This window comes from Erythrolamprus reginae, chromosome 1, assembly GCF_031021105.1.
Source record: "Erythrolamprus reginae isolate rEryReg1 chromosome 1, rEryReg1.hap1, whole genome shotgun sequence".
NCBI lineage: Eukaryota > Metazoa > Chordata > Lepidosauria > Squamata > Dipsadidae > Erythrolamprus > Erythrolamprus reginae.
The window spans coordinates 369890322-369909871 of record NC_091950.1 but is presented as its reverse complement, the minus strand read 5'-3'; the positions used below and the strand labels follow the sequence as shown (position 1 = coordinate 369909871).

General features: G+C 35.4%; 1 protein-coding gene across 2 annotated transcripts in view; it reads right to left on the bottom strand.

The window, feature by feature from the left end:
• PLEKHH2 (pleckstrin homology, MyTH4 and FERM domain containing H2) overlaps positions 1-19550 on the bottom strand; it is a 72834-nt gene that overhangs the window by 28704 nt on the left and 24580 nt on the right. For both annotated transcript variants that reach the window (XR_011557514.1, XM_070734534.1), the window contains exons 7-13: positions 17666-17848; positions 14625-15592; positions 5716-5791; positions 5055-5149; positions 3937-4078; positions 1816-1952; positions 846-956 (exon numbers count right to left, since the gene is read on the bottom strand). Coding sequence is in view for 1 of the 2 variants with exons in the window: in XM_070734534.1 (XP_070590635.1) it covers positions 846-956; positions 1816-1952; positions 3937-4078; positions 5055-5149; positions 5716-5791; positions 14625-15592; positions 17666-17848 (1712 nt within the window). In the remaining variant the exon portion in view is untranslated. The remainder of the gene's footprint in view (positions 1-845; positions 957-1815; positions 1953-3936; positions 4079-5054; positions 5150-5715; positions 5792-14624; positions 15593-17665; positions 17849-19550) is intronic.

The window sequence follows — 19550 nt, the reverse complement described above, 5'->3', positions numbered from 1 at the left end:
CCACAATAATTATCTTGATTCATAACCAGCAGTGGTTTGCTCCTGGTTTGGACTGGTTCTTAGAATCAGTAGCTGGAGCAGCAGGTGGTTCTGCCCACCTACCCAGGACACGTGTGCCCAAGGGCATTCGTGAACTAATGGTAATCTAATTTAGAATCCACCACTGTTCATAATAGTCACTGCCTACCGATTCCTAGGCAGCTTGGGTCGATGGAAAAATAGGGGGAGGAGAGAAGAGTTCCATACTTTATTGAAGAATACCAGAAAAGGAATAGAGAAGGGAATAACTGGACAAAGAAAAATAAGATGGGAAGGAAGAAAGAAATTGAAATATGATAATCTAATTGTAGCTAGTGAATGTCCTAAAGTCATCCATGAGTGTATGAAGAAGATTACAGCCCTGGTTTCTTAAACATCTCTGGATTCCAAAGTCATCAGAAGGTAGAATCCAGAGGAAATTATTTTGAATTGGTTAAAACAACATTGAGAGTCACTAAAGTTTCATATACTATATTAAAGCACTGACTAGCAACAAGATTTCTAGGATAGATAGCAAAACTGCTAGATCAGACTTCTGCAAATGTTTGGACTGAAATAATTATTTCTATGCGGCTGTCAGAATTAAAAACACTGCGTTGTTTACTACTCTGTTCCAAATTAAAATATATTACATATATTGTCTCATAAACATGGCTGAAGAACAAACCCTCAGAGAAGAGAAATTTCAGATAATCCATTATTAGGCTTCAGATAAATTCAAAAACAAATTGTTGCATAATGATTCAGTAAAGTAACAAAGAAAAAAATAATCTTATGATCTAATCTTATAACTTGCACTTGCTTACCGGAGATTTATAATACAGCAATTCACCCCCTTTGAGTACAAACCATCGTCGTTTCCATGTTTTTACTTTACCACTCATTTTTAACAAATATCCAGATTTCTCTAGCAGTTCCTATAGTTTTAAAAGAAAAAAAAATGCTAAAATTATTTAATTAATGCACTAGGAATTGATAAACAGTATTTGTAAGCAAAATGATACTTAAGGTCCTAATACAAAATACAAAATTAGGAAAATTACTCATAGAAACAACATAAATTTTCAAGTAAAAACAATTAAGAACCAGGATTAAAAATGCAGCATACCCCAATAGCCTCAAAAACTAATGACAGGACCACTGAAACCAACAGATATATAACCTCTGTCCAGTTCTTTATATATAGATTCATACATATTGTATATGATTAAGAGCATGAGAAAGGAAAAGAAATGTTAAGATTTATTTATTTATTTATTTATTTATTTATTTATTGGATTTGTATGCCGCCCCCCTCTGTAGACTCCATAGACTCATATAATATAATATATTTACTAATATAATATAAGTAAAATGTAATCATACCATACACAGTGATGGGCTACCAAAAATTTTACTACCATACTGTGGGCGTGACTTATGCATTTTGTTTCAACAACTTTCAGTGCAAATTGGGTGCTCTGGGGTGGAGCTCCAAATTTTGCTACCAGAACTGCATTCCTGACCGTTCCCGTAGGAGCCCATCACTGCATATACAAAATAACCAACACCATTTTCAAAAAGAAAGAACAAAGCCATCATAACCCCTTGGTTATCAAAGGCCACCACAACCACTTGGGTATCAAAGAAATCCCATAATTTAGATAAAGAGATGGATATTTGGATCTTTTTGCTGCTATTAGTGATTATCCAAAGCTTTGCAGCCAGGCCTTGGTAGCCCTACAGTTCTAATGCTTGAAGCCAGATTGAAATAGAAAGATTTTATAGCTTACTTACATTTTTTCCATTATCACTAGATGATGAACAGGTTTTAGGCAATTTTTGTTCTGGTTCTGAGTAATCTGTATCAGTTGAATAGGCATCAGGAGGAATGGCATAGTCACCTTCGGAAGTCATTGAAGACAGAGAGACCCCTGAGTGTAAGACAAATCAATATTGATATGATTAACATCCTAACTGATGGGTTGCATGGATAGATTTCATTGCATTATGAAATACAGATGAAATTAGAGTTTTGGGATACTCATTCCTGAGGAAAAGGAAAACATAAGAAGAAACTCAAAATAACACTATTCTGGTTGTATTTGGTTCAAGGTAAGGCAGAGAGCGACTAGGGCAAGATTTCAAGTTTCTGTTATGCTATCTACAACAATGAAGATCTGTGTCATGCTTCTTTCTCAGTCTTCCTACTTTGAAGGGCTGCTACAACCCTTGCAGCCTTAAGTGGTGGTGAAAATTCTGCTGCCGCCACCTATTTTCCAGGTGGCACCTGTCTTGGAGTCTTTCCCCTATCCCAACATATGTGACATTCTCCTGTTGACTGTGGGATTCTGGGAATTGGTCTACACATCTTCAAGGTGCCAAGGTTGCCTAATACTGGTTTAGAAATTTCAGCCTTCCTAAGTAAAATGATCTTCATAAGAGATAAAATTAAATTTGCTTCTTCTTTTCCAAACAATAAAGCATATGAAGCATATTTTATTTTTAAAAGCATTTAGAAAGGCACGTGCAGGGTTCCAGGCAGACCCTGTGGATGGTGTTGGTCTGCTACCAATGAATGTTTTCTCCCCATGAAATGGAAATTGTTATATAATGTGACAAACGAAAATAAGACTACAGTATAAGTAAAATCAGTATCTTCCTGCCAAACCTAAAGAAGCAAGACTGAAAGACTGAAATTCATTTTTAAAAATTATTCAGAAAAATAAAAACATTAGATTGCATAACAGAAAATTTAATTAACAATAACTATTTTTTTAATTTTAAACTATATTTATATAGATGGTATTTTTCAGATGGAAAAGTTCTGCTTATTTATCTGGTCTTCTCTTATATTCCTAGAAAATCCAAACTGTTCTGTTCTCTTGGAGTTCTGTCTTTGCCTGTATTTGTGGCAGAGAGAAAATCTCTTCCTCATGAGCATGTGGTTTCTATAATTGGCAAGCAGCCTTATGAGCGCCTAGCACGCCAAGAGGCTACTTTCACATCTCTCCTATGAACAGCAGTATTGTGATTTGGGAAATATTGCTGTGGATTTATTGATCACCTTGGTCCTTTTGTAATGTTTTCTTTTTTAAAAAAGAAAGATTCATCAAATATTTCTATTTTTTAAAAAAATGAGAATCAGCATGGTGTTGTAAGTTAATTTTGAAATGGCACCAAGTTCCCACAGCCACGGAAGTTCATTGATACCTTGTGTCAGTGACAATCTCTCTACATCAGAGATGGTGAATCTATGGCATGCGGTGGGTACGTGAGCTCAGGCTCTTTTTTGGGCCTTCTGGGCCCACTGGGAGTTGGGAAACAGGCTGTTTCCAACCTATGGAGGGGGTGGGGAAGGCCCTTTTTTTGCTCTCCCCAAGCTCCATAGCCTTTCTAGGAGCCTGGGGAGGGCAAAAATGGTCGTCGTCCCCCGGAGACCTTCCAGAGGCCATAAATGGCTGGTTTCAAGTTGAGAAATGGACCATTTCTGGCCTCCGGAGAGCCTCTGTGGGGGAAGGCGTTTTTGTCTTCCCCAGCCTCCTAGAAAGGCTCTGAAGTCTAGGGAGAGTGTAAAACAAGCATGCCATCACATGCTGAGAATGAAAGTGCGGGGTGGTCAGGTATGCATGTGCAGGAGCTCCCACATGGAATTATGGGTTTGGGTGTGTATGTGCATGATCCCCCCCATGCTCGTTCCCCCCTTTCGACACACGAACCAAAAAAGGTTCAACATCACTGCTCTACATCATAAGATTGGTATTACAAATTGATCTTGCAAAGTAGCAATTTAAATGAAATTTTCCTTTTCTCAATCTGTAATAAAAACTGCTTAATGCATTATATTAAAAATAGGAACATTTTAACTTTATTTGTCTTAAAGGTTATAATAGCTGTTTTGTTATAAATTCTGCCCACCTCGTTTCATAGCCCGTGGGCTACCAGGACCACTTCTACTTCGAGAGTCTGATTCAGATGTCCGTGAACTGGATTGGGAACCATCTTCTTCAGATCCAGAGGAGTCATCTAAGAATGGGTTGTTACTGATTTGTGTTGCTTTCTGATAAAATCAACAAGCCATTATTTAAAACAGTTTACTGCAATAGTCAAAAAAAGACAGCATAATAATAGTAATGATATTTAGTATTCATATGGGGTTTTTTTAGATGAGAAATTGCTTAGGTTACTTAGACCATGGTTATATAAATAATTATTGATCATTGTTTTTTAAAAAAATATTTTATAGGTAGGTTAGATTTGCTGTTGTATTTTAAAAAACCATCCATTTCATGACTGAATTAGATTTGTTAGATATAGCCTATATAAATCTACAGAGATCATTTTCCCTGATATACAAGTGGTTTTTTCATTATTAAAGCATGTCACATAATATTGTGCTGTATGATAATATTTGGAACTTGGCTCCTTCTCATCTCTATCCAAAAGGAGACATGGAAAGACATCAATTCCTTGCCAGGAATGACATGGAAAGACTTTAATTCCTTTATCTGGCAATTCATGTATTGCCAGGTAAAGATGTTTTGCTCGTATTGAAGACAGCATCCAATATCAGTTTCTTTACATTTGAATTATTTTAGTCAATATTTCTGTCTCTGAAATTTTATTTTACTTCAGGTTTTATATTTGGCATATTAAATAAAACATTTATTCTGATTGCATGTCAATTATCTTAAGGTATATCCAAGTTAGTGAAATGTAGACAAGAGTATGGTGTACCATTGCAAGATAGTTTTTAGAACAGAGAATACATTTTAGAGCGAGAAAAGCTTGCAACTAAAATACATCATGTTTGAGCAATAGAAACACATTGTGGTTATTATTAGAAACACATTGTGGTTATTATTAAGGTAGCTACTTTATTACTCTTTCAAAGGGACAAGAATTACTTTTCCAACTAAGTGGTGGGAGGGGGAGGAAGGAGAATATTCTGAGTAAATATAAACAGAAGAAGCCACATTTTTAAAGTGAACCTAACATAATCTTTCTCCAAGCATAATTGGAAAAAAAATGACTACCCCTTTAAGAGTGGTATAAACTGGTGTAGTCATGTTCTTATATATTAAAGATGTGTAGAGTCCTGGTGGAGAATATGAAGATGAAGAAGAAGAACCTGAAACAAAGTTTAAAAAAATTAAATTCAGAAAATACTGGATGTATAATTTTTTTAATTTAAAAAAGAGAAATTAATTTGCTAATAAATAGCCTGGAAAAAAACAGTCTTCGGAGAGGGGCGGCATACAAATCTAAGTAATAAATAAATAAATAAATAAATATATAAGATTAGTTTATATCTTTTATAGAACAGAATAGCATAATAGTTGGAAGGGACCTTGGAGGTCTTCTAGTCCAACCCCCTGCTTAGGCAGGAAATTTTATATCTTTGCCTGAGGTATATTTATTTAAATATACATATTTCTGTCAACTCAAATTTTTAAAAATGTACACACATACAAGTGAACTGTTTAGACAATATTTACTAATGCTGGCTATAATAAATCCATTAAAAAGCAAAATTTTCTTTTGGAGTAATCTTTTGATGTTCAGACCTTTGAAATCCCAAAGAGTGTCAAGTAATTTTTTTTCTTCCTTGATTATGCTAACTGAAAAGGAAATCTTACAGTATTCAAAGGGATTTGCCTCAGCAATTCAGTTTAAGTAACTATTCTAATAACTTACTTTTATTGAAAGAGTCCATGTTGAAGACCTCAGAAAAGCACAGACCTGATTTGGCTACAGCATAAATTCTGTTCTCCTGAAGAACAAAACAGAACTGGTCTTACATTAAGTTTATGTTTCTCCTACCTTCAAAGCACGTTACTTAAACCTTCTCTCCCTGCGAGAATTTAAAGTATAGCTGATAGTTCTAGGGCAAGTCAAAATCACAGATAGACGTGGCGAAAATTCATTTTAAAAACCTTCAAGTAAATTCCGCCGAGTCATCGTCGCCATCTTTGCCAGGATCGTAACACTCACAATCGAAGTCGCCGCCTCTCGTTCTTCAGACTCAAAAAAAGAGTCGGGATGTCTCTTTCGCAGGGAGTAATCCAACACGTAATCCACAAATCCAAAAACCGTCCTCAGTCCTTCTGCAGCAAGCAATAACACCCCCAAAGGTATTTGTCGTTACCGCGGCTTCCAAAATAAAGCAGAGCGCAGCGCTTCCGGATCAGCAAAAAAAAAGCTGATCTCTTTGGTTGATGATTTGGAGGATCTCCCGTCCCCCGGGGGGGGTCCGCCGAACACCCCCGGGTGCACGAAAACTTCCCCTCAAAGACCTTGGGCTCTACGGGTCCGCGGTCGCCCGATAGGGCAATCAATCAACGCAAAAGGCCAGATGAAACCCGGAGGACCGGGAAACACACAGCGACAGCACCGCACCACAACCCCCCGCAACAAGGATATTTTTGCTATTTGTCTTTGAAATAACATCTTGATTAGTTGGAAAAAAAAATAAAAAATAAAGCAGATTAGAGTTAAAACAGCAACCGGAAAACCCCGACCCTATTTTTTTACCTACCATTTACCTTACTTTCCATACCCTTTTTGCCTTAACTTTGCCTTAATTTTTATTACTTTTCACCTCCCTCCTTTAATATTAAATAAATAAACTTTGCATAGATAGATATTTTTGTTTTGTTTTGTTTTTTCTTAATTCTCACTAGTATTACTCCTTTTCTTTTTGGACATCTTTACATATATTGGATTACTTTTGGATACTTGGAAATTAAACAACTTGGACAATTTGATATTAGGACACTTGAATATTGGACGTTCATAGATCCGGACCTTTGGACAACTTGCTAATCCTCGACTGTCTCTTTTATTTCTTATCCTCCCTGGAACTTTGTCATTAAAATTTATTTCATTAACTACAAACAAAAGTTTTAGCGAAAACATTGACTTTACTCTATGAATTTATACCCCAGCAATATCCTTCTATCAAACTCTCAATATAACTGAACTGAACTGTACTGAATTGGATTAACTCAATAGCACCATACTGTTGTTGAACCACGAACCCTTTGATTTGGATTGATTTGGATTGAATTCTTCTTAATTTACTTAATTTACTTAAATCTTATTTTGATATCTTTGGACTATCTTTGGACTATATATACCGACAAAACCTCTTTATCCAATTGTGTAATACAATATTTACTTTACCTGCTGAACTATTTACATAAATTATATTGTATTATATTATATTAAGATAGATTGTACTATATTTAGCTAGAATATACTGATAGATTACCTTGATTAATATTAAACCTTAGACTTTATTATTTTTTATCCTTAATTAACTTTAAATAGCAAATAGTAACAGGACCATTTTATTTTATTTTATAACTTATAGTAAATTAATGTTTAAGATTTATCTGATTTAATTAACTTAAGTGATTCAACTGATTTAATCCCTTAATAGAGTAACCCCCCGATTGATTGACTGTTTTTCCCCTCATATTGAATATTGAATAATTGTACTACTGAACTATTATTTTCTCCCATTCTTTCTTCCCTTCCTTTTCTTTTCCATACATTGAGATATTATTACTGGAGTCATATTGATCTAAATGCTATTTTATTGATAATTTGAACCCTAAATATAAACTGTCTTTCTCTTGTTACTTCTTAAGTGTAACAAATTCTGATATTCTTTTAACAGCTCTCTACTAATTGTATCTTTAAAAACAAAAACAAAAACAAAAAATCTTTACTACATATACTGCAACTTTCTATACCATCTTAATTACTCTAACCTCATTACTTCCGACAACATTACACATACTTCTTTACACCACATACATCTCTTTACTACAACATACACACCATTTATATACTGTTCTAACGACTTCTCCTTAATACAAAAATGTCTGCCTCAAATCAACCAACCCTTATGAAATCTTGGAAGAAAAACCCCAATCAGCCTGCAACACCAAATTCAACCCAGCAACGCTCAGCGGATTTGTCAGACAAAACATCTCTCCAACAACAAACACAAGAAATTCCTAACATATCACTAAATGCCTTATTGGAGAAGATGAACAAAATGCAAGACACACTAGATATTAATTTCGAATCCATAAAGGGAACGATGGGAGAAATGAAGCAAGACATCAAGAAAATTCAAGAACATGCGGGTTATCTTGAGGAGCGAACGACCAAATTGGAAGACCAAATGGAAGTTGTCTGTGAAACAATTACCAAGAACACAGAAAAAATAAACAATATCGAAGAATTAACCAACAGGATGGATACCAAATTTCAGTTTTCAGAAGCAAAGGCAGAATACACCAATAAATCCCTGGAAGAGTCCCTTATGAACCTGGAGCTTGAGAAATCAGCCTTTTTTTTGCATTTCCAAAATATTACAGAAACCGATCAACAAGACCTTCCTTACACGGTGGCGACAATAATATCTAAAATCATTGATAAACCAACGGACGAAATCTTAGCACAAATGGACGAGGTATACCGGCTTACAACTTCATACGCTAGACGAAACAGACTTCCACGAGAGGTCCACGTACGTTTTCTCAAAAGGAAACTCAGAGACGAAATTTATAATGCCTCTAAGGATAATCCAGCTACTCATCAAGGTCGGGATATAGTAATCTTATGCCAAATCCCGAAGCGAGTAAGGGAGAAACGCAAACCCTATCAAACGCTAGCCACCAAATTAAATAAAGAATCTATACAGTTTAGGTGGATGATCCCAGAAGGAATGACGATTACACTTCTGGATAAAAAATATAAAATTTCCACTCCTGAAGATGCAAGAGACTTCTACGCCCACATCTTGAAGATGGATCAATCTGCCCTTAAAGAATTCGACACTAGAGACACTCCCCGAAATGAAGAAGCTACCCTTGATGACAATCAGATAAACAATGATCAAGAACTACAAAGACAGAATGATGAGTCAAGCAAACATGGACCAGTCACCCGGGCAAGAGCTGAGGCAAGAAAGGAGAAATTTAAGGAACCAACACCACAACAATAAACAACCTCAAATCACACTATTTTCAACAAACATAAATGGTCTGAACTCATATAAAAAGAGACAAAAAATATTCCATAAACTATTTGAAAACAACTATGATGTAATCTCACTACAAGAAACCCACATTAAAAATGAAGATACTACTCTTTTAGCTATTCCCAACCCTAAAATTAAATCTGAGTTTGAATTCTTTTGTGCTTCCGCTTCCGAAAAAAAGAGAGGCATAGTTCTATATGTTAAAAAAATTTATTCTCCAACATTAATATACACCGATGAAAACGGTCAATTACTAATTGTGCAAATAACCTTACAAAATAAAAGAACAATAAATATAATATCAATATATGCACCATCTGTTAGACAATCTTCCTATTTTAAAAATTTACACAAAAAAATATTAGAATTAGATTTAAACAATTTTGTGATAATTGGAGACTTCAACGCAATAGTTGATGTAAATAAGGATTATAAAGGTAACTCCAAGTGCCGTACCCGTAACATCATTCCCTCTACTTTTCAACAAATAATTTATGAATATGCCTTAAAAGACATTTGGAGATACTTTTACCCTAAATCTACACAATATACCTTTTTCTCTCCCCCCCATCGAACCTGCTCACGTATTGACATGGCTTGGTCTAATATAGAAATAATAAATCAAATAATTGATGTTCAAATACTCAATGCAACTTGGGCAGACCACAATCCCCTCCTACTCACAATAAGAGACAACACTTACAATATTCCGCATAGATGGTCAATGTACTCAACAGTGATAAACCAAAAACAATTTCAACATAAAATACAGAATGATATCCCCCCTTTCATCCAAATTAACTTCAATGGCGAGATACCCAACGAAATAGCGTGGGACGCCACTAAAGCATATATACGCGGTATTTACATCTCATATACAGCAAACAAAAACAAAGAAAAATATGCACAACTTCAAAAACTAAACATCTCTCTTCAAGAAGCAGAAAAGCTACTTTGCAATGATCCTAAAAATAACATAACCCTATTAGAAATAAATACGATCAAACATCAAATAAATTTAATAACACAACAACACATTGCCCAAAAGGTTAAAAATGCGAAACAAACATATTTTGAAGCGGCTAATAAACCAGGACGTTGGCTTTCTCTCAAATTAGCCCATCAAAAATCCGATAGAAACATAGATACTTTAGTTGATCCTTCTGGACAACTGAAAACGACCAATTCTGAAAAAAAACAAATTATCCAAAACTTTTATCAACAACTCTACCAAGTCTCAAATTTGGATGCCGATTTAATATCAAAATATTTACAAACAAATGAACAAACAACTATGATAACAGATGACCAAAGAACTCTTCTAAACAAACTAATTTCTATTTCGGATATTGAGGCTGCAATAAACAAACAAAAAAACAATAAAACCCCAGGACCAGACGGAATCCCATCTGAATTTTATAAATTTCATATGGATATAATGGCACCCATACTCTTAGACATCTATAACAATGCGCTCTCACATGCAAAACTGCCCGCGTCCTGGTTTGAATCTTATATAACCCTTATCCCTAAAGACATTGAAAATAGACACCATTTGGAGAATTACAGACCGATTGCATTACTTAACACTGACTATAAAATATTTGCATCAATAATTGCGGACAGACTAAAAAATATATTAAATAAAATTATTCATTCTGACCAAAACGGATTCCTTCCGGGAAGAAACATTTCCACAAACACAAGAACTATATTAAATGCCTTGGAATACTATGACAAAAACTATGATAAAGCAGCTGCATTAATATTTATGGATCTCAAAAAAGCTTTTGATAGTCTTCAATGGCATTATCTTATAAATCAAATTAAATTCATGAATTTCGGCTCCAAATTTTTCAATCTAATCAAAACTATTTACTCTACTCAATCGGTCAAAATTCTTTTTAACAATGATATTACTAACACAATCACTATAACTAAGGGTGTACGTCAAGGATGTCCTCTGTCCCCACTTATTTTTATTCTGGCCATCGAGACCTTTCTCAAGACTATAAGAAACAACTCACAAATTCACGGTATTATGATTAAAAAAGAACATTACAAACTGCAGGCCTTTGCGGATGACATTGTATTCATCCTACAAGATCCAATTCGAACAGCACCCATTTTATTTGACGAAATTTATAAATTTGGTGAAATATCTGGCCTACAAATCAATAAAAATAAAACACAAATTTTGACAAAAAATATGATACCAAAAGAGATACTTACCTTGGAAGAATTAATTAAAATAAAGACCACAAAAAAAATTAAATATTTAGGAATTTGGATGACTTCGAATTATGCTACGATCAAAAAAGACAATTATGAACGATTAGTTAAAGAAATACAACAAGATCTTAACAGATGGTCAAAATTAAACTTATCTACTATGGGAAAAATAGCTGCCATAAAATCAAACATTCTTCCAAGGTTCCTCTACCTATTTCAGGTTGCTCCAATAAATTTGAATAAAACTTTTTTTAATATTCTTCACAAACAAGTAAAGAAGTTTATTTGGACCAAGAAGAAGGCCAGAATAAAATTGAAAAACCTTCAAGACCTTAGATCCAGGGGTGGACTTGGACTTCCAGATTTTTACATGTATTATCAAGCTACCATTTTAACCATGATTAAAAATTGGATTACACTCCAAAACACAAGACTCTTAACTCTGGAAGGATTTGATCTTCTTGCTGGGTGGCATACTTTCTTGACAGCAGACTACCACAAAATACCAAAATACTTCAAAAATCATTACTTACGCAAAACACTAATAACAATCTGGTTTACTATAAAAAAAAATTACTACACCTCAATACCAAAATGGATATCCCCCAATGAAATACTAACTTTTCCCAATCTTTTCTCGTACTCTAAAACCCTGAGATACCAACAACTACTCGATGAATCAGACGCTCTTATTTCTAAACAACAATTGAACAATCAAGGAATTAATATAGATTGGTTAACATATTTACAAATTAAACTAAAATACGAACAACACAAAAAGCAATTTGGATTTCAAAATAATAATGTAATAGATACGATTCTTTTCGGCCCTTCTACAAAAATGATTTCAAAACTGTACAACTACTTACTAATTCAAGAAAATCCCGAAGAGCAAGTGAAAACTTGTATGATAGCTTGGGCTCAGAATTTTGGATATACGATTAACTTAATTGAGTGGGAGAAAACATGGACATTAAATTATAAAATGACAACTGCAATGTCTTACAAGGAGAACCAAATTAAAATGTTTTATCGTTGGCATTTGCCCCCAGCAAGAATATCCAAAATGTTTCCCAACTTCTCACCGACCTGCTGGAAGTGCAAGATCAAACCTGGAACCTACTACCACACATGGTGGACATGCCCAATTGCACAAAAATACTGGACAACAATTCAATCCCTAATAGACCAAGTCATGTCAATTAAATTACCACTCAAACCTGAGCTCTATCTTTTGGGGATATTCAGACAAAATCTTACTAAGACACAAAAATACCTTATACTACAAATTATAACTGCAGCCAGAATATCATATGCCTCTCTTTGGAAATCTGATCAAGTACCCTCTTTCTTTACAATAATTACGAAAATTAACGAATGTGCTGAAATGTCCAAAATAGCAATGGAAGCACAAAACAAAAAAGACTCAGAATATTACGAAGCATGGGAAAGTTGGCATAAATGGATTACTCAGAAAAAATACAAAAAATTCTTATTGTAAAGTTCATACGTTACCATACCCAAAAGTACCTTCAACACTTAAATTAATATTAAAATAAATTAGAAAAGAAGCACCAAAAACTAATCAAATTTGCAACAAGAAAATATATCAAATCTCTTTTTATCTGTTTTCTAACTAATTTAACACACATTACAAACATACTGACTACTTTCAGAATAATTAATCTTTATACACACCCATTATATCACCTATATACTCCCCACTCTACAATTAAACAAAAGTCATCCATAAAAACGTCTGCATTAAATGCAGACTCTTCTCTCTTTCTCTCTTTTCCTTTTTTTTAATTCTTTTCTTTTCCTTTCTCCCTTTCTTTTTTTCTTCACTCCACCACTTCACAACTAGAACTTTAATGTCAATATATGTATACTAAAAAATACTACATTTGAGTTATTTCCAAATATAAATATTATGATTAAGAAAGTAAGAGTTATTACATTTCTACTAAGACACTCGTGTACTATAACTCACTTGTACTACAATTCTATTATAATATGTTTTGTTTTTTGAATTCTCCCTCCCCCCCCACCCTATCCTACCCCCAACTTTTCATTCTGTCCCCCCTTCCCCCAATCCCCTTCCCTGTTTTTAATTATGCTTGTAAATAAATAAAGTATTTTTCAAAAAAAAAAAAAGTTTATGTTTCTATTATAAGCAGTTTGATTGTCTTTAAGCAGTTTACACAGTTAGCATATTGCCCCCCACAATCTGCGTTCTCATTTTACCAACCTCGGAAGGATGGAACGTTAAGTCAAACTTGAGCCAGTGACAATCAAACTGCTGGCAGTCGGCAGAATTAACCTGCATTCTAACCCCTGTGCCACCACGGCTCTGTAGGTTAAGCTTGTAAATTAAGGACTACTTGTATGTAAGGATAAAGATGGTCTTTTGTCAAGCTTGATTCCTGATACTTATCGTATTTTTTGGAGTATAAAATGCACTTTTTTCCTCCCTAAAAGAGGCTGAAAATTTGGGTGCGTCTTATACTCCGACTGTAGTTGGGGTGGTGTTTTTTTTCACCTGCCCCCCAAAGCTCCCCCCCCAGTCCTAACTAGATGCTAACCATCTTCCTGACTTCCTACTCCTTCCAAAGAAGTTTTTTCCTGTCCTAAGTCTTTGCAGGCTTGTTTTCATTCCTACTCCTCTGAAAAATGCTTTTTGAGCCCTAATACAATGCTAACGATCTTCCTAGTTTACAGCATTTATTTTCATTGCTACTCCCTCCGAAGCAGTTTTCCTGCCCTAAGTATTTGCAGACTTGTTTTCATTCTTACTCCCTGTGAAAAAGACTTTTTCAGCTCTAATCAGGGAATAAATAATGTGCTGAAGCTGAACAGACTAAGAACACTAGCCAGATGAATACCTGGTAGGTAGATTGTACCTCCCCCATTTTCCTCCCCCCAAAATAAAGTGTGCCTTATGCTCTGAAAAATATGGTACATGGACATGCCTATACAGGTTTTTTAGGCAATGACATAAAAATGGTGTGTCTTTGCATCTTCATAGATGTTTTTTATAAATCCAAATGCCAGAATTTCCTGATAACATCCCATTCAAGTATTAACCAAGTTGACCCTTTAGCTTTCTTGAGAATAGGCAAAATCAAGTAGATACTGCCATCTAGTATCAGCAGTTAATTTTAATAGAGAAGAATTTCCACTAATCTTTTCAGAACAAACTGTGAGAAAAATTATCTCCCACACTTATAAAACAAAGTAACAGTGGAACATGAGTAATATGTAATTTAACTAACAATCTGGAATATTATTATTTTATTATATCTATATCACTTACCCAAGAAGGGAATCGATGTAGTGGAGGAGTGGGAGGTTTACTGTTAATCATCTTCCCTGAATCCTTCAAATCCACAGTTTCTGTATCTTTCATTTCACAGCAATCATAAGTAAATGATTCCTCATTACAGCTAATCTCCATCTTCTCAAAAACCTCTGCATCATCTCCATCTACCTGATCGATGTCTGTTTCCTGAGGCTTAAAAGGACGTATCATGCTTATAGCATTCCTGTTTTTGCCAAACAGCTTATCTGAACACAAGGAAGGCTGGCTAAAATGTTTTTTTGCCAACGCTGTACTTAGAACAAAAGCACTAGGAGTCCTCAATTTGGGCAGTGGCAAATTAGATGGAGAATCAAGCTGATTGCCAGACTGAGAGCTGGCTGCCAGCATCACCGATGGATGCTTAGGAGCCAAAGATGGAGTCAAAATTGGACTTGGAGTATTTGCTTCACTAGAAGAGGATGAATAATCTAGCCGGTGGGATTGAAATCTCTTATTCAGTTCATCCGAAAAACTATCATGACTTTTTTTTCCACTTAAGGACTTCAAGTTGTTCTTTCCAATTAGATGGTTCTGATTTTTCCATGAAGACTCTTGATGCCAGGAATATAGTTTATGTACATTTCCCTGAGCTTGAAAACTTTCTTCTTCCAACATGGAACTGCTGTCATCGGATGCGGTCAAATACATTTCGCTCCCTATTCTGCTGTACCCTGTGCCGTCTTCAGATGTGTGGCTTGAAAACACAGATACACACCTGGATTTTGATCTTCCTTTGCTTCCTTCTTCATCAGAGCTCCAGTCACTTACTGTAATGCAAGAATTCTTTGATACGTTATCATCTATGTCTTTCGACTTTGCTGCCATCCTTTGTTCAGGAATGCAAGTGTTTTGTTGCAATGGTTTCAGACTTCTATTATTTCCATGCATTTGGCCAGCAAGGGATGTTTCCTGAATTTCATTCTCTAGACACCAGAAGACAGTAACAACATTGGACAAAATTTTAACAAACATCTACAAATAATAAACATTAAAATCCATTTTGTTTTTAGACAAATAAATAATAACAGTGTGCACAAATAACACATGGGATTATATAATAGTGCTTTCATACAGAAGACTTCTAATACCAGTAATCAAAAGATATCCCATCTCTCTTAATTGATGTTCTGTGGTAAGAAAAAGGAAAATAGTAGCAGGGAGAGGAACAGAAGATTACAAACGGAAAACACTATTATCTGGCACATTCTTTAAAGATTCATGAGCACCATCACTGCCAAGCAAAAATCTCATTTTTAAGCAACCTAAAAAGAGGGGAATTGACAGGCAATCCAAGAAATGGCTACCTACAAATAAAGCAAATGAAGTAACAGAGAAGACAGTATAATATAAGAATGCAGGTATAGACATCAGGTATAATTGTCTTCTAAATTGATAGACACAAATATTCCCCATGCAAGTAAAAATTAGCTCAGAGTGGGAAAGACCTGATTTTCCCCACAAATGAAATATAACCTTTCCTTAGTTACTACTGTAAATGACAACATGTTCTAAACTCTACTTTGTAGGTGATATGGTACAATCCACTCTGTTACATTATTTTCTACATTATAAAGACTAGTCCCGTTTTTACATAATACTGTAATAACTTTCATGTTATAGCCATGAAAATCATTTTTGATGAATGATGAAAAGTAATTAATTACATGACACCTCCCATGGAAGAATATCTTCTCTGCTTGCTTTAAGAATAAACATTGGAAACATAGTTTATCAGTAACTAGTGATGATGTGATACTTTAAATACTAATTGATCAACTCAATGCTCCTGAACAGGAGTAACGACACTGATTGTAAAATTGGTTTTATTACTTTAAAAGGTTTGGTAATTAGAATCTATTTCTAGATCTGCAGCAGAGGCTTTTACTTGCTTAAAGAACATTGATAATTATACTAGCACAATGTTGCAAAATATGACATTTCCCCAATATTGTGGACAATATAATTATTTAGTAGCATTTAGACTAAACAATGTCGTTTGGCGGGCCTCAGGGGAAGAGCCTTCTCTGTGGTGGCCCTGGCCCTCTGGAATCAACTCCCCCCAAAGATTAGAACTGCCCCCACCGTCATTGTCTTTCGCAAATTATTTAAGACCCACCTGTATCGCCAGGCATGGGGGAATTGAGACACCTCAATCAGGCTTTTATATTTTATGTATGGTATGCGTGTGTTGCATGGTTTTTAAATGATGGGGTTTTTAGATGTTTTTTAATATTAGATTTGTTTCCATTGTAACATTGTTATTATTATTGTTGTGAGCCGCCCCGAGTTTTTGGAGAGGGGCGGCATACAAATCTAATAAATTATTATTATTATTATTAATAATAATAATAATAATAATAATTTAATAATAATAACATAATTATTAATTATAATTATTTAGTAGGTTGTTTCCCCTGTCAACATAAAGACTTTTTAGTATAATTGACACAAATAAGAAAGCCAAATTAGAAGTATTAAATTAAAGTGTTGGACTAAGAGATAAGGAGACTTATAGTCCAGGCAGGTTTTTTAGTCATAGAGGTTCACTGGTAACTTTGGACTGGTAACCTTGGACTGGTAACTTTCTCAGCCCAGCCTACTTCACAGGTTTTGTTGTCAGGGAAAATTTGCTGGATTGCTTTATATGCTATATTGAACAATCAAATGATAGTTTATTAATTAAATGTTTAAATAACCTGGTTAGCATTCCTGCTCTTAGTAAAGTACTGCATATCATTCTTTTTGTCCAACAAATTCCCATAGAAAGTGAGACATCTTACTTTTTTTTCCTCTCCAGGCATAGGTTTTCAGTGGAAAATCCTTAATTTGCAGTATTAATATAAGATTCAATTAATATTTATCTTATTTTAATATAAGATAAAATCTCCAAATAGAGATTTTCTTAGAACCAATTTAAATAAATGGAAAGTACTGTACTTCTTAGCACACCTGCTTACTTTTGAATTACTAAAATTGCATTCTAGAACTTAAAATACCTTGACTTTTATGGTTTTCATTAAGATCAGCTTGTTTTGAGGCAGAACTGCTTGCATCTTCAGGTTTAGGAACTTGTTGAGGACTTCTCGCTCTGTTTAAGAAGCATCCAAAAGTCAAACTGCTCAGTCGCTGGCCTTCTCCAGGTTTTTGTGACGAAGAAACAGTCTTCTTTCCCTGAAGCTCTGTTTAAGTAATTATGTAACAACATTCAATGTGTTGATAACCTTACATTATTCATTTTAAAAGCTGAGAGGATGAACTTTTGATATTACTGTATACGTACAGTAGTTCTCAATTTATGATGGCAATTGAGACCAGAACTTGTAAATGATGTGGTTGTAAAGCCTGATGTCACATGATCATATCATGTGCTCATGGTACTTAGCAACAGCAATCCCTGCAATTCTAATTGCTGTTGTTACCTGAAACGCAAAGTTGTTAGGGGAGGCAGCTTCCTGCTTGCTTCTCACAACCAAAAGTCAGTTAGGAAGCCAGCACAAAGTTGCAAGTTTCAGGGCTGCAGGTGAGAAATAGGGGAGAAAGAAGAACATGGGGAAGATTGGGGAAGCTATACAAGAGTGACAGGAAGTAGTGGGTTGCTACCGGTGCAGTAGACGATTGAGCACTGGTAGCGGCCACCAGATTGCACAATTTGCGTGGCTGCTCCGGTGTTAGTATTATGGGCGGTGCCATCTTTTTTCTTCAATTTTTCGCATTTTTTGCTTCATGTGCACACAAAGAAGCAAAATCTTGTGATTTTGCCCGCATCCCCTCCTGAGATTTCAGTGCGTTTTTGCTTCCTGCATATGCGCAGAAGCAAAAACATGCTGGGGACTCACGCAAGTTAAATGAAGCTGCGTGTGCAGCGTACCAGTAGCAGCAGTAATAGTCATCTGCCCCTGGTGACAAGGGATACCTAAGAGACACAACAGGAGTTGGAGAGAGGGTGCAGGAGTGCGGATTGGGTCAGGGAAGATATGTAAGATGTGTTGCAAGTCAGGGTGGGTGTATAAGAATTAGTAGGGCGATGAATGGCAAGCCCAGTGAAGCACAGAGGGACAGGGGTGCGGGTGGAGAAGACTTACCCAGCAATTTATTATTTCTGTACCAGATTCTCCATTGACTTTTCCCCTAAATCAATGAGTGGACCAGCTGGGACGTTTGCACATGGTGATCACGTGATTATGTGGCATTACAACTGTCTGAAAATGCAAACTCGTTGTCGAGCACTCTGATGGCTATCATGTGATTGTGGCAACTGTGAATGGTCATTGAGGGTTGAGGACTATTTGTAGACAACTCTATATTTATCACATTTCTGTTTATATATCTTCTTAAGTTTAATATTGGTTTCATATAGTGGTGAAATCTATTTACCTTCCCTACTGGTTCGGTCTCCATATGTATACGTGTCCACATGTGTACTTTTTCACTCTCTGCGCATGCGCAGAATGGTTTGCACATGTGCAGAGGGTTAAAATAAAGAAAATGGTGACATCTAGGTGGGTGGAAAGAGCCTCACGCTGCCATTGCTACCGGGTCTCCGAACTACCGGCAGACGCCACTACCAGTATGCCAGTACTGGGCCGAACCAGCAGCATTTCATCCCTGATTTCACAGTGTACTTTGCCATAGTTTTAGAGGAAAGAGGTAATTCAGAAATAAAGATTGGGTTTGCCATAATATGCAGTTTAGAAACCACAATGACTGGGTCACATAATACATCAATCTAAAAGCAAAGAAAAGTCAGTGGCGTAAACCCAAACACTGTAAATTATTTCAAATGGAAATACAAAAGTCTTTCTGTTTTTATTATCCCTTCATCCTCCAGCACATTGCAGACCTCTAGACCACCCTTTAGCAAAACCTTTACAAAGTTATATA